Genomic DNA, 15,626 nt, shown 5'->3' on the forward strand with positions numbered 1-15,626 from the left:
TACCCTCTCTTCTCACTGCCTTTTTGGCATGAGGAAGAAACAGACACCCCTAGGAGATAACAACCCTCCCCATGGGACACAGGAAGCCTTACACAGCCCTCAACAGCAGACGCAGGAAACGCTTTAGAAATCAATCCTTCCATTTTACAGATGAAAAAAAGAAGGCTCAGAGAGGGAAACTCACTTGCTCAAGAATGAGAAGCTGTGCGGAGATGGGTCTGGGAAGAGAATCCAAGTTAATTCATCTGTTTATTCATATAACAAATATCTATTTAGGATTCATGGCATGTTAGGATCTTGAGTTACCTTGGTAAATAAAAAGAGTTTCAGTTCTTACCCACCTCCAGAGCCCAAAGCCTTATCAGAGAGGTAGCCAGTGAATAGATCATTACCTAAACAAGTATGAAATTCAACTGTGACAGGTGTTACAAAGCAGGAGTACTTGGTAACTATGAGAGCATAATTTGGGGGGCTTGGTTTGGACAGAGAGGTCAATGCACACTTTCTAGAGGTAATGATGCTAAAGATGAGAACTTAAGACTGACTGACAGATAGCTGGATGAATGAGCAAAGGGCATTGTAGGCAGTGGGGTAGAGTGCGGTGTGAGATGAGGTTAGAAACGGAGGTAGAGGATAGAGTCTGCACACCTTATAAGCCATGATAAGAAATGTTATCTTTATCCTAAGAAATGCTGAAAGGTTTATCTGATTCCTATTTCCATTCCATACCTTTAATCACACTGACAAATACTGTTAAGGATAAATAATAGAGGAGGCAGATTCAATTTCTATTTATATCCGTGAACCATCCAAAGGGCAAAAAACAGACTTAGAAAAACAGTCCTTCAGCCTCTTGTTACATCATACTTTCCTGGCCTTCTATTTCTCTGCAAGCCTGATTGTGTGTTTACTGTACACACACACACACACACACTCTTACATGCACTTCTTCATTTTAGCAAACAATGTCTTGACATTCGCGATACAGGAATAACAGAGCTTATTTTGATTAATCTTGTTTCATTCCAATTAGTTTACCCATGTGGGTCATTGGATCTGCAATTACTTGCTGTCAGGGTGTTGAAAATAATGCTCATCTTGACTTCCCCAAATGATGATAATTCAACTGAGAGGTCTCTCGTGGTGTCCTGGAGTTCTCCTTTCTGGTTCCAAAACACAGAGACCACCCAGGAGCAGCATTATTAGCCACTTTGGAAGGTGCACGATGCAACCTGTTAGCCTGGTTGAATGTTGCTCTCCGAATGGAGCCACGTGTTTCTGATATCTGGGGATTTGCGGATGCCGGAGAGACTGCCCCACCAGTGACTAGCCCTCCGCATGCAAGTCAGCCGACTAGTCCGGAGCTCACACATGCTACCACCTCCTTTATCAAGATCTTACATTCTGGGCCGCTCTCCTGCTCCAATCATCGCAGGACCAGGTACCAGAAAACTAGAGAAGCTTCTACCCCAGAGCCCTCTGACTTTATTCCAGCTGCTCGCCCCACTTCGTCCGTGCCTTCCCAGGGAAGCCACAATAAAAGCTCTCGCCCGTTTCCCTCCCCCTCTCTGCCTCTTGACCACCCCGGTGCTTCCTCGTTTGTCTCTGCACAGTGTGGAATGCCCCTTGCTCTGGGGAACCGTAACGAATTATCTTTTCAGTGACTACCCTCTTCTGATCTTTTGGCCTCATCATCCCCCCATCATAATAAAACCCACATTTTAAAACATCTTCCCCAGACTCTGTTCTTTCATTCCCTTCTGAGAAGTCTCACGTGAAATCCCTCAGGGCGCGTGCTAGTTTTGGAACCTGGGTGACCCCTTACCAGATGCGGGATCACCACCCCCTTTGCGTTGCCTCCTTGATGCTTAACTCGACAAAGTACGGAAATGAGGATCCCAGTGTTGATCTCACAGGGGCGGCTGAGAATTAAATGAGATAATGCAGGTCATCCATACAGCACAGGACCTAATATACATGGTGGTTGCCTAATACACATCAGTTCCTTCCTCCCTTCGGTCATCTGAGAGCCTCCTTTGCTGTCTGCGTTCTGCCTGCCAGTTTCATTGTTCAGTCAACCAGGAATCTTGAAGAAAATCCCTGGATGATTTATTGTAAGCTTTTCAACCTTTGCTTCCTTTATTTGTTAACCTCCAGCCAACCAGAGCCTTTTATTTTCCCCTTCATAAGCCCCCTGAAGACTCTGACAGTCTCTGAGTGTGTTTTGATGAACCGCTTGGACCCAGCACTCACCCTAGCTGCTTGCTCTCTTGCCAAGTGCTCCCAAGAGCACAGAACTTGGAGTCAGGCCCGAATGACCTGGGGGCACTCTGAGCTTTCACTCCACTCCCTCATTTATAAAATCAGCATAAAAAATGTACTCGCTGCCTGTATCTCACGGCTACTTCGCGAGGCAGACGGAACAATGTATGTGAGAAGTGTGAAGTGGAAGGTAATATCATACTAGGAGGGACCACAATTAAACACACACGAGGCACTTGGGGCTGGCCCTCTGTGCATCTTATCGTTCCTGGAATCCCTGTATCCTGCCCCCTACTGTCCCAGGCCTCCCACTTCTCAACCCTCCCCTTCTCCCTCTCATCCCTAGCCTTGTGGTGCCTCTTGGGATCTAGCCCGTCCTTTTTGCCTTCTCTAAAGGATTCACAGGGGAAATAGCTCTAAAAGGGGTGGAGAAAACCACAGGGAAGATCAAAGGAGGTGGAAAGACCAACTCTGTGTGTGCGCACACTTGCGTCATGTAAACTTCTTAGCCCTGGAAGGAAGGGACCCTTTATGTTATCACTTGACAAGTCAGGAAGTGGAGGCTCAGAGAGGTGCAGTCTCTTGCTAGGAAGTGGCCCATCCTGGATTAAAAAGGACTTTCTTGAGTTTGAGCTCTTGACTACTATGATATCTTGCTCACGAGGCAATAAATATTTATCGTGCACCTACTATGTGCCGAGCACAATGCTAGGCGCTGGGGATATAGTTTCTTCCTAAAGGAAAACAACTTCCAAAGGCCACCCTCAGGTTATATTGTAAAAATGACCCCGTGCAGCCAATCACAGGAAGAAAACACCTCCTTTGGAGCCAGTACTGTTCCTAGCATTCACTCCTTTCTCATTCCTGACTTGGATGGTTTCTGTGTTCATCTTCTGCATGAGACAGTGAGCTGCTTCTCTCTGTCCTCTTTCAAGGCCCATGGTGCGGAAGCCAGCACACTCAAAAAGTTCTCATGGACTATTTGTTACATTTAATTAAAGAAAAAGGAATATGCTTGCCCCATCCTAGGAAGAGAATGAACACAAGGGAACAAGGCAAAAGGTGGTGGAGGAACAGCTGGGAAGTCAGGATGTCTCTCATAGGATGAAGAGCTTCCTCCCTTCAGAAATGTTAGTGCTTTCAAAATGATGTTAGTGTCCAAGGCATGTTGATACCACACCTGACATTGGGCAAGCCTGGTATCACTCAAAGTAGTTTACAGTGAGCATGTACTGAGTGTCCCTTTGTGTTACTAGACTCATCGTAACTATGTGTCAGTGATGGAACACAGTCGCTACTCTTTCTTTCAAGGGGTGCCCAGTCTAGCCTGGAGTGGGGTGGGGATCGGGGGTCGGTGCATTGGCAATCACTTGGCTCAACGTGGCAGGTAGAATCCTAAGGTGGACCTGGAGATTCCTGCCTCCTGGTGTGTATATCCTGTATAACCCTCTCCCCTTGACTGTGGGCAGGACTTAGGAATATGATGTCATTCCCATGACTGTGTTAAGTCATATAAGACTCTATCTCAGTAGGATGGAGGGAGAGGTTCTCTTGCTGGCTTTGAAGAAGTGAACTGCCATGTTGTAGAGAGGACCAGGAGCTAGAGAATGGCAGGTGTCCCCTAGAAGCTGAGAATGGCCCTGAGCCTACAGCTGGCACGAGAACAGGGCTCTCAGTCCTATAATCACAATATAACTCAATTCTTCCAACAGACAGTGAACTTGGAAGTAGATCCTGAGCTCCAGATGAAAACCACAGCATAGCTGATGCCTTGACAGCAGCCTGGTGAGATCCAGATAAGAGGACTCGACTCTCTCATACCTGGACTCCTGACCCACCCACACTGAGGTAATAAATGGGTGTTGTTTTAAGCCACTTAGTTTGTGGCAATTTGTTACAGTGCAATAGAAAACTGATGCACCCCTCTAAAGATATTGAATGCACGACGAGGGGGCTGTTATAATCGTTTGCCATTTTATCCTGTGAGGGGAGCAGTAGAGCAAAGTGGTTAAGAAGGTGAACTCTGGGGCCAACGTGATTGGGTTTCAATCCTGCTCTGCTACTCACTGTGTAACTTTAGGAAAATTACTTAACCTCTCTGTGCCCCCATTTGCCCCTTTGTTACGATGAGTCTAGCCATAGTACTTACTACTCAAACCAATTTGCTATTGAACTAAATATAAAGCACTTAGGACTGCGGTTGATGCATAGCGAGTACTACCAAAGTGCTTCCTAACATTATCATCAACTCAAAACAGAAATTGTGTTCGGAATTATGGACAATCAACAGCCTCATATTATATAGAAACTGAGCTCCAGAGAGATGAAGGGTCTTGTTCAAGGCCAAAGGGATAGTTCCAAATTCGCAAACTATATTCTGTCCTGAAGATAAAGGCTCTTGAAGTCCACAGGATAAAAGTCATACTATCACCCATTCATGGGAAAAAGAGACCTAATCGGGGTTCAGAAAAAAGGGGAAGTATCAGGCCTTTCCATGCTGGTGGGCCACTTAAATCAGGCTTATCAAAAATCCCCCTTACCTTTAATTACCTCTTACCTCTCCTTGTAGTAATTTTCCAGCCCTCCCCCAACTCTGCTTCTTGTCTATAAATTTCCTGGAGTGCTCTGTATCATTTATACGATCTTAATATTCATGTGGAAGGGAACCAAGATGCCCAGTTCCACCTAAGTATGAAATAATCTTTGGGGAGGGTGGACATACTAATGAACTAGCTATTGTGGGTCCATACATAATGAAGTCAGAGAGAAGGTAAGAATTCTTACATTGTTATCTTTTTTTCCTGGTTGACCTGGGAAACTAAAAAGCTTCACATTTATATCCACACCTAATGTATGTCCATCCTAATCTACAAAGCATTTCATTTAGTGAATATATCTTAAAAATTTGCTATAAAACTTTTAAGCAGGTAGAAAATGACGACTTTCATTGTCTGACGATATGGCAACTAAGTGGGGTTAGCGATGTGTCCAATGATACCATGTACTGCTGTAGGGTCACACCTGCGAGACTGTCTCACCGATGTCTATGCACACGCATTGATGGTAAACCTAAGTCCTGGCTTCTTTACCACTATCTGCCACAGTTTCTGTTATGTAATATGCTTTGTAATATTAATACACTCAGAATCACATACACATACACATACACATCTAGTCTGAATTGGCCTGTATACATCTACCTATTTCTTATTCACAACAGTCAACTAGCAACACAACTGTTTACTCTTCAAAAGTATCATCACAGAGATGTTCGATAATTATTTGTGGAGTGCAGAAATATGAGTGCAGTCAAATTATTCCGATACTACTTTGGGCCTTCCTTCCTTCCTTCCTTTGGAATCACAGAAGCATAACTTACCTAGGAATCTGATGAAGAGTTCTGCACTGAGTGAGCTCCATCAATCATTTCATGACATCATCCTAGCCGCACTGGTCAGATGGTCTTGGTACCACCCCCTTGGGAACATTTTCCCAGAACTTCACTCCAGAATATATTCTCTCTCAAGATTTTGTGAATGTGTTGGAACCAACCAATGACCAACTCCATCCAAGATTCACGATCAGAAACCTTCCATTTTTGTGGTACCCCATTATCTCCTTTCAGATATCACCAATCACTACTTGAAATTAGAAGGCATGTACCAAGAACATTTTTGTTACATGAACAAAAAACCACGGAATCTCTCTGACGTTCGAGTGTGCGGGTCTGAAACGTCTTAGAATGCATTTAGCAGATACCTGACACTTCATCGACTTTAATGGCATTAAATTGGAAAATCATCCTTTGGGATTAAAAAGGGAAAAAAGCAGTAACCATGAACTACACGAAGATACGACTGCACAAGGTGTAAAGATAGGCGTTTTTGAAGTCAGCCAGATTTTGATTCAAATTCTCCTTGACCAACCTGTGTGATCTGGGGCAAGTCACATAATTTCTCTGAGGGTTCCGCTAACTCAATGATATCTTCCTTAAACTAGAACATTGCTGCGTGGACACATCTGTGCCACCTACCGTAGAAGTCTTGCTGCAGCAAATGGTAGTTCTTATTACCTTCACCAAGCGTGCGAAAGCTGCGTCAGACAGGATTTCAATCACGTTTCTTCCACAAACACAGAGCCCCCTAAAGGCCTGGTGACCACAAATGGAGCCTTAACTCAGAAACAGTAGAGTCTTTGAAAGGCACAGAATTAAAGTTGGGTCTGTCCTTTCACGATGGGGTACAAAGAAGCTATTAGTCAAGTCTGCAAATATGTGCTCTGTAACTCAGCTCTACATATTCAGAGGGATCACTTGAAAGCAGCATGCTGAGCTGAGGTCCGAGGGGGAGCTGACAACGTGGCGTCTCTACCTGTGCCATGCCATCTAGGAAATCATCCAGGAGAAGCATTCAGGGAATCCGCTGCCCCCTACAGTTAACCCAGCTGTCTAAATATGGTTATAGAGTTCCCGGGTCTATTTCAAATGCATTTCCGGAAAGTCCACGGGCAGAGCAGGAGTTAGAGCATCTAGGAAAGGTTGCTATCTAGACTGTGTGCGCTACCGGATGGAGGCTGAAGGAAGGCCGGACATCTAATAATCTCGCTATATAGGTTGAAATCCTCCTGTCTGCCAATATTTAATATCCACTTCTTTTTTAGCGGGGAAGGGAGCAGTATTGCAGGCTATGTTGCTTTGGAGTTAGACAAGTAGTAGGTCTGGGTTTAAATTCTGGTTCTGTATTAACTATGTGAATTTGGAGAAATTCCTTCATTTTCCAGAGCGCACTCAGTTTCCTCATCTGTAAACAGTAATACCCACTTTGCTGTTCTGCTGCAAGGATTCAATGAGTTAATGCATACAAAAGGTCCTTCCACATACTAGTTACTCCATAAATCTTAGCTCTGCCAGACACTGAATAAGGGCGAAATAAGAAAATCCTTTTCCCCCTCCCAGCTGAAAACCAAGATGGGATTAGCTTATCTAAGCATGAAAACACCGGTGTGACCCATTTACAAGCTTGTTCTACCCTGAGGAACCGGTATGGAGGAATCAACATCCACAGCAATTGCCTCTGCCCAAATGGTGGAAGCTCCCCACAGATGAGCTGCTGCTCCCGATGTGAGTTCTGGGAAATCAGGCTGTTGCCTCAGCCTCCATGTTGAACTTGGGTGTCAGTCAACATCTGTGCTCTCGCGGTAAGTGAGATGGACTTCACAGTGTCAGGTATCTGTTTAAGGATGGGGAGGGAGGGGAGTGGGATTTTCTCCTATTCGCGTGAAATGTCAGTTTCTGACTTTTATAAATTCAGTGTACATAATGCTACATGGTCCCCCAATTTATATTTATTGTCTCAAAGTTTAATTTCATTCTCGGAGGTGATCCAGTTTGGAAGATAAATTATATGGTCACTACTATACCCCTAGAATTGCAAGCGAAACCAAGGTGGCTGGGCATGATTCAGGTGCCATGAAAAGTTAAAAAAAAAAAAAAGCCTTTAAGAAATTAAAAATCGATTTTGAACATCGAGGAATCAGTGGTGCCCGGCACATTTTCACTTGGCTCAAGTTGCTGGTAGTGATTAATTCAAAGCCTGTATCAATACATCTATTAATCCTGGCCTTGTCTAGAGAAGGAAAAGCATGTGTGTGTGTGGCTCTGTGTGTACACAGAGAAGAGAAAAGGCATCGGTGTGCTGGTATGTAATTAACAACTGGCTCTGGGGCGTGGTGGTGTCTTCTGATTTCCATGGTGTAACAACTCCCATCACGGCCATTTTCAAGCCACAGATGAGGTATCACTGAACACAGGAGAAAAGAGATGCGCACAGTTAAGTCTTGAGAGCTGGTAAGAGCCAGCTCCCATACACCAGTGGACAAAGGGTATTTAACCTGTATTTTGAATACTTTGGTAATGTTTTCCTTTTTACACTATTCATGTATTTTATAATATACATGCTGAAGATGTATAATATATGTAATGTATGTATATAATATATACACTCATTCCCATATACATACGGAGACACATAAACTTACTTATATCTGTGTGAGGATTAGTCCTAATAGTTGTTTTCCTAATTTTTAAAATAAATCTGAGCGAAATGTCCACTGGAGCATGTAACACATCGAGGGGCTCATAAACCAGGCCGGCGTGGGGTTTCACGTGACCCTCAGGACAAACGGATGGCGGGGTCCACTGTACTACCGATGACCGCAATTCACCTTGCTAGCCCACATCTGGTATATATGAAACACCTGGCTCTAGTGATAAGATAGCTACTAAATGGTAAATGTGAAAACGCTTTGAGGGTGAAAGGATAAAGTGAAATCTAACCTCAGGCGAGGAGAAAAATGGGCGAAGTTCAAAGGATGAGAAAAATAAAGCGGGAGGACAGGACGTGTAAAGTTGCCATTTATCGATTTTGCTCTCTACACTGAAGTGTGTCTCGGCAGAGTTCTTACAAGAGCGGGAGGGGCGTGGGGAAGAAACAGTCCATACTTCCGTTTATTGAATGCAGCGTTCGCTGGTCACATTGCAACTCAATACAAACAGCCCGGCAGAGTAGGGCACTGACTCTTATTCTCATCAATGTAAACACAACATTAATATTGAAGATTCAAGAAAATGGGTAAAAAGTCCAGTGTCTCCTCAATCTGTGTGACAGTGAAGGTGCTTGCCTGCCCTCTGGACTGGTTCCAAATGGAGCCTGAGGTCGTGACCTCGACCCGGCCGTAGTACAACAGGCACGAACACAGAAGAACCTAACACTTTCTCCGCGACGGGCTCCAAACGGACGGGCGAATCTTCGGAACTGGGCTCGCCTGAATTACGCAAGTTCTCCTGAAGGCCTGACAGGTTCGTACCTCTCCTGTGCGCTCAACAGTCCCTTCGAAGCCCTTTCTCCACGAACCAGTCATTGCCGATAGAAAATGTGACCGGTGGCGAAACAGTTGGTTTTCGTGTTTCCGTCTTAGCCCCTGGATTCTGGGGAGTAAGGAATTCAAGGTCATGGGGGCCTCAGTGATTATCCTGACGAAGGCCGCCCTTGTTTAGCCACTGGCTGAAGCCTCTTCCTCCTTGCTGGGCCGCTGCTGATAGACGGGTGTTGGTTGAGGCAGCTGGTTTTTCCTTAAGAGCCTTAAAAGATCAAATTTCCTATTTTGGATTCCCAGACCAAAAACGAACAAATAAAACCCACCCAAATAAACAAAAAATCAAAACAAGTGCGATCTTGAGGATAAAGAACCCACCAACCCCACCACCAGGCCCTACCAGGTACAATGTCCCCACTGGGTTTTTCCAAATGGTTGGTTCCGATCATTGGTTTGCCCTCCCCTTGGATAGCCAGCTAGATTGCGGGGCAAAGAAGAAAGTTTCCTTTGAGTGAAGACGCATTTTTGCTTTTATTTTCTGAGATGGCTGACCCCCAACACCCTGACTTCTCTCTCTTAAAAAGCAATGAGAACATCCTGAAGACCCGCTTGGTTTTGTGGCTTTGTGGTAGGACAACCCCATTGCTCCCTCTCACCCCTCCATGTCCCAGTCTTTAAAATTCTACGTGGATGAGCTATTTTTCCACAGTCTAGAAATGCCAGGTCGTGGGGCGCAGAGGGCGTGACTTAATCCTTGTCTCAGATCTCTAGTGTGGGCAGCTTTGTCGGGCCAGAGACAAATAAAAAGAAACCAAAAAGAAAAAAAAAAAAAAAAAAGCACTGCTCAATTTTGAGTTTGAAGGCTGGGCCCCAAATAGCAAGTGGCTCTCCCCCTGAAGAATGTCTGTCCCTAGTGGTGGCTTCTTGGTGCTAGCTGTTGTTCTCAGCCGTGAGATATTTGAGGGCGGCAAAGCCGTAGCGGCGGGACATGTCCTGCTGAAACTCTTCCTTTAGGGTTTTGAGACAGATGCGGTATTGCTTGTTGGACCGGAACTTGGTGATGTCAAAGCTGGGGGCGTGAGGCATGTGGATCATGTAGGCGTTGGGCAGCACGATGAATTCATATTCCTGGAAGGAGACAAGAGCAGCTTGAGCACTTGCAAGAACCCTCGGCACGGTATGATGAACCGGAGTGGAGGACCGAATGACTTGGGGGAGGAATGAAGTGAGGAATGACATCGAAAGGGGGGGGGGTGGCTGCAGCACGACCACGTTGTTTCCATGACCTCGGGCAAATTACCTGGCTTCTCTGAGCCTTAGTTCCCTCACCTATAAAGTGAAAGCAATAACGCCGACCTTGGAAGATGGCGAATAACGTATGGCTAGTGCTGGGCAGAGCTTCCTGATAATGCGAGCACATACCCACGTGGTCGCTCTTGAATGATGCAGGCCATGAGAGAGTCTCGGGCTCAACTAAATGACGTCATTTTACGTGACTTCTCAAAGGGCTTGATGAGAACTGACGGCCCCGACAATTAGTACAAAAGAGGAGACAGAAAAGGAGTAAAGAAAACAAAAAAGCTTCCACTGGACTGAAGCTCATCGAGAACAAAACTCTTGCCTACACATCTCATCACACGTCATGCCATCACATGGCAACCTCTACACGGCAAAATACAGACCGAAACTCGGATCAAAAATAAAATGCCTCTGAATAGTCAAAACAGGTGACAGAAATTTAGGACCTGTAACTCAAAGGACCCAGCACCCTTTCACTCAGAAAATCTATGTGCACTGATTTTGAATATAATGTCTGATAAACTTGGGCCATCTAGTTTCCCAGCCCAGAGCAGAATCAACTCAGAGAGGGAAAAACTGGGATGGGGAAAGACAGCCTATAGATGGAGAAATAATGATAGCAGCAAAAAACGACAGCTGCTGCTGAGGAAGGAGTGAGAGAAACCGTGGGAAGGAAATGCAAGAACTCCCAGAGCTTAGCGGTCTGAGGCATTTCAAGTGGGAGCAAAGAGCCGTATCAATTCCACTGGACTCATAGGTGTGGCTGGATTACCTGTCAGGTGTCTATTCATTATTTCCTGAAATCGTTGGAAAGGGTAAAATTATGTTTGGCATATGCTATTGGCAAAGAAAGGAAAATAAGCAAGACATTTTCAGGAGTTTTGTCAAAATTGCCCGAAATAAACAAAGCCCAGGTCTTGGTGCCGGAAAATTAACTGTGAGCCAGCTCGCCTCACCACACTGCTGGACGCAGGACTATTACAATGCTTCTCTCAGGCAGAAGCTGAGGCAGACTAAACATTTCTGTCTGTGAACGGCACTGGGGCCCTTCCAAGTATTACTGAAAATATGGATCCTAAAGGGTGAGCTCTCTGCTGTTACACATGGACACTGTTCTACAAAAGTCTATCTATGTCAGTGGATCTCAGACCTAATGTTCATGAAACCCAGCTGGGACTGTCAAACACACTGGAACTGTTGGAAAGTTCTCGAGGTTGAGTCTCAGCGAAGCCAGGCTTGAGCATCCATCTCTGCTTTGCCCGACTTTGGGGTGCTCTAGCTGAAAGGTGCATTGGAGAACATCACACAAAGAGAAGAAGGGTTGGGTTGAGGGGTCCATGCACCTTTCCTAACTTAATCCGATCAGCTTTGCTTTTGTTTAAAAGAGTTGACCAACTAAAGCATGTCCAGCCCACTGCATGATTTTATAAATAAGGCTTTACTAAAACACAGTCACACTCATTTGTTTAGACACTGTGTATGACTGAACTATGGGAGTAGTTGAGTCATTGAAAATGAGACCCTATAAAGCCCCCCACATTGCTTATCTTGGTCTTTACAGAAAAATGTTTTGAAATCTTTGGTTTGGTTTAATCTCTTAGAATTTTGCAGATTTTGAAGTAGGTGCTCAACAACTATTAGCCGAATGAATGAAGGGTTTCATGACTAAACATAGCTCCAAAATATCACACTTTTAGTTAAAGGGTAGGATAATTAGCTCCACCTTAGCTTCATACTTTATTTATATGAAACTCCTCTAATGCTTTATGTCAATTATACGACTCACGAGGTGAGTGGTGAGTAGTCTTCATTTGCTTGTCTTCGCCACTGGATTGAGTGAAGATGAGGGGGTGAAATGGTTTGTCACAACACACCCTCATTTGCCTGGGTCTTGGCCTGGAACCCAACTCTCAAGCAAGGGTAGAAGAAAGAGCTCCAGGTCCCCGGACATATCTTATTCCCTCTTAAGTCTCTGCTTTCTTACCTCCAAGGCCCCTTCCGGCTTTAAGATCAAGGCCTCTCCTCCCCTTCCGCCCCTTCCGCCCAGGTCCGTGACATGCCATTCTCCTTACCTGCGCATCCAGTTCCATGATATGAGCCACCTTGTTCCAGCCAAAGCCCACAAACCTCCGGTCATACTCAGGGCAGTCCCGTCTCACGACAACGTACGGCTCGAAATCGGCCTCCCACTCGACCCGGTAAGGCGTGGTGGCGGTCCGCCACTTGGCGAAGTTTGTGGGCGCGTGGCCTTTTGTCCAGACGTGGTACCTGGGACACACGGAGAAAAGCCACTGAATGCGAAGAAGGAAGCCGAGCTTTCCAAATGCCGCCGATTTAGAGGGGGAAGAAGTATGTGCTGATAGAGTCCTCATTGTGGGTTGAATTGTGTCTGCCCACAAGTTATGTCCAAGACCTGGCCCCCAGCACCGGTGAACGGGCCCTATTTGGAAAAGCATTTTTGCAGATGTAGTCAAGTTAAGACGAGGTCACAGGGGATTAGGGTGGGCTCGAATGGCAAGACTGGTGTCCTTACAGGACGAGGTAAGTTGACTGCAGAGACACACAGGGGAGAAGGCCATGTGAAGACAAAGGCAGAGAATGAAGTGACGCCCCCACATGCCAAGGAATGCCAGGGGTGGCTGGTAACCATCTAGGAAGAGGCAGGGAAGGATTATTCTGTAGAGCCTTGCGCCTTCGGCGGCAGCAGGAACCCGCCAACGCCTCGATTTCAGATATCTGGCTTCCGGAACTGCGGGAAAGTAAATTTCTGTTGTTTTAAGCTCCCCAGTTTGCAGTATTTTGTTACGCCAGCCCTATGAAACTAATCTAGTCTATTATCCACATCCTTCACCACTGGGGGACTCTTACCATGAAAGGATAAGTGAACTCCCGGAGCGCTCGGAGTCATTTATACAAAACTCACTGCAGGTAAGTCTGTACTAGTTACTACTATCGGAGGCCACTGTGGAAGGCAGAGGTCTAAAGTGACCTTCCACGACACTCCCTTTCCAAAATGTTGTCCCCCTTGAGGTAGAACCTGTGAATAGATCACTCCTGTGATTATGGTACATTATACGGCAAGAGGAGTTTTTGTAGATGTCATTAAGGACACCGATTAGTGGAATTTGGAGTAACTGAAAAGGGAGGTCATTGTGGTGAACCTGACCTCATCGTGCGACCCTTCAGATCTGGGTCTGGAAGAAAGCCAAGAGCCATGTCTAAGCTGCCTACGGGGGCCACACGGCAAAGGAGCAGCAGGAGAATGGTGACTCGCTCACTCCTACAATCACAGCGAGTGGTGAGGCTGCAGGAAGACCACAGGCAGCTGGCCCATAGCTCGATTTCAACCAGGCGGGACCCTGAGCAGAGCCTTTGGCCATTCTGTGACCCTCAGGGGCTGTGAGATAATACATTTATATTGCTTTAAGCTTTTAAATTTGTGGTAACTTTTTATATAGCAACAGGAAATAAATACGATCATATAACAATGGCAATAAGCTAATGTTGATTAAGCACTGAATGTATACTGGTTATATTGTTAATGCTATATCTGTAGTTTTAAATTCTTAGAATTCCTCAATGTCAAGTTACAAATCGTAAGTGGTGGAGCTGAGACTCAAACCTAGGCAGCCTGGCTCAAGGGCCAGGACCCTCAACCACTGTGCTGGGCCACCTTTCTGACGTCACTGTCTCCCACACTCTCTGGCTTATAACATATGGAGAGCAAGCAGTCAGTGACTGTACACATTAACTTGAATAAATGAGGGAGTAATCTTATAACCTTGAGAAATACCTAAAACAGAAGCCTGTTAGTGGGGCAGGAATATACCTCTGGGGGCTACGAAGAGATGGTAGGAGGCTGGGAGTCTAGGGAAGCAGCCGATGGGGCCTAAGAAAAAGGATTTAGGGGAAAAGAACATTCTAGAAAGAAAAGCCTCATAAAATGAAAGCAAGGTGGAAGGATGGGAACCCAATAACTTAGCTGTAGGGAGAAAAGAGCTCATAGTCTTGGTTGCATCTCTATTTCAAGGAAGGCTCTCCAAACAAGTGAGGATGCGTGCATGCGTGTGTGTGCGTGTGTGCGTGTGTGTGCGTGTGTGTGTACGTGTGTGTGTTCTGTGCAGCTAGCAGGCTTGTCTGGTAGGTGGTGGGGCTGCTCCCCTGCTTTGGCCTTCCCCACACCCTCAGAGAACCATCCAGTGTGGCCGAATGGGCGCTGGTGAACTTTCAGCAAGCTGTGCTGCTGGGTGACGTGGGCAGGCTGGAGGAAGGCAGTGGCCTGCGTCTCCAGCTCCACTAATTCGGCACCCTCCACCAAAACCAAGTTCACCTGAATGGAAGTGGAACGAAAGGTCTGTCATGCCACTTTAATGGAGTGTGAAAAGGTCGGATACTGTGAGATGTCGGGACTAACCCAGAAATCCGGCCAGGGAGGAGGAGACTGTCCGTTTGTCCTGGCTGAACTGGCAGTCTTGACATCTGACCCTCGTGAAAGAAGTGGCCCAGCACAGCCAAGGTCGTGAACACGTTTAGGTTCAAAGCCTGATGCAGCGGAGCGGCTGGGCCGGGGTTTGAACACTCCCTCCGCCACTCGGGAGCTGCGGCCCTCGACGACAAAGCACCTGCACTCAGCTCACTTTCCTGTTGTGGCAACTGGCGGAAAGATGCCCTACCTTGTTAAACTGCGGGGGAGCTAGACTGGGGGGATGTCTGTACAGAGCTCGGCACAGTGCTGGCAACCAGGAGGCAGTTCATAAATGCTAGCTTCCCGACAGGCAGTTCAACCAATGGCTGAAAAGCCTGGTTCTGGAGCCGACCTGTCTCGGTTTGAATTCCGTCACTCAGCAGGGGCCCAGAAGCTACCTAACCCCTCCGTTCCTTTGTTTCCTTCTCTTGGGAAAACAGAGATAACAACAATACCTACTTTGTGGATATGACCGTTATGTGAATTAAGTTAGATGAAATACTCAGAGCTCTGTTCCATATCCAGTAGTTCCTCACAAAATGAAGATATTCTCCTTACTGCCCCCGTTGTTCGTGCCTAGATATGATGTCGATGCACAGTGATCTTACTCTCGGTGATATCGATGCATTGCTGGCCATCTTACTTGCCCTCCATCTTTAGAATCTAAACTCTTGGACTATTGTAATGTGAAAATGAAGAAAATGACAGGGGAAGGGCAGGGACGGCT

At 46.0% G+C, this 15,626-nt stretch overlaps 1 protein-coding gene and 1 long non-coding RNA gene across 8 annotated transcripts in view; one reads left to right on the top strand and one right to left on the bottom strand.

Annotated features, from left to right (window-relative positions):
• The window catches only part of LOC107519216, a 105,834-nt gene that overhangs the window by 85,033 nt on the left and 5,175 nt on the right, over positions 1-15,626 (top strand). The window contains exons 4-5 of the long non-coding RNA XR_001599053.2: positions 3,975-4,110; positions 12,482-12,783. This is a non-coding gene — a long non-coding RNA (uncharacterized LOC107519216). The remainder of the gene's footprint in view (positions 1-3,974; positions 4,111-12,481; positions 12,784-15,626) is intronic.
• The window catches only part of LARGE1 (LARGE xylosyl- and glucuronyltransferase 1), a 477,871-nt gene continuing 470,986 nt past the window's right edge, over positions 8,742-15,626 (bottom strand). For 5 of the 7 annotated variants that reach the window (XM_016161640.2, XM_016161639.2, XM_036236071.1 and 2 more), the window contains exons 14-15: positions 12,507-12,702; positions 8,743-10,263 (exon numbers count right to left, since the gene is read on the bottom strand). In XM_016161640.2, coding sequence (XP_016017126.1) covers positions 10,066-10,263; positions 12,507-12,702 — 394 coding nt within the window. In that variant the 3' untranslated portion in view covers positions 8,743-10,065. Of the gene's footprint in view, positions 10,264-12,506; positions 12,703-15,626 lie in introns of all 7 variants that reach the window. The other 2 variants (XM_016161642.2, XM_036236072.1) reach the window with 1 other exon arrangement.

This window comes from Rousettus aegyptiacus, unplaced genomic scaffold (genome assembly GCF_014176215.1).
Source record: "Rousettus aegyptiacus isolate mRouAeg1 unplaced genomic scaffold, mRouAeg1.p scaffold_m13_p_2, whole genome shotgun sequence".
Classification (NCBI taxonomy): domain Eukaryota; kingdom Metazoa; phylum Chordata; class Mammalia; order Chiroptera; family Pteropodidae; genus Rousettus; species Rousettus aegyptiacus.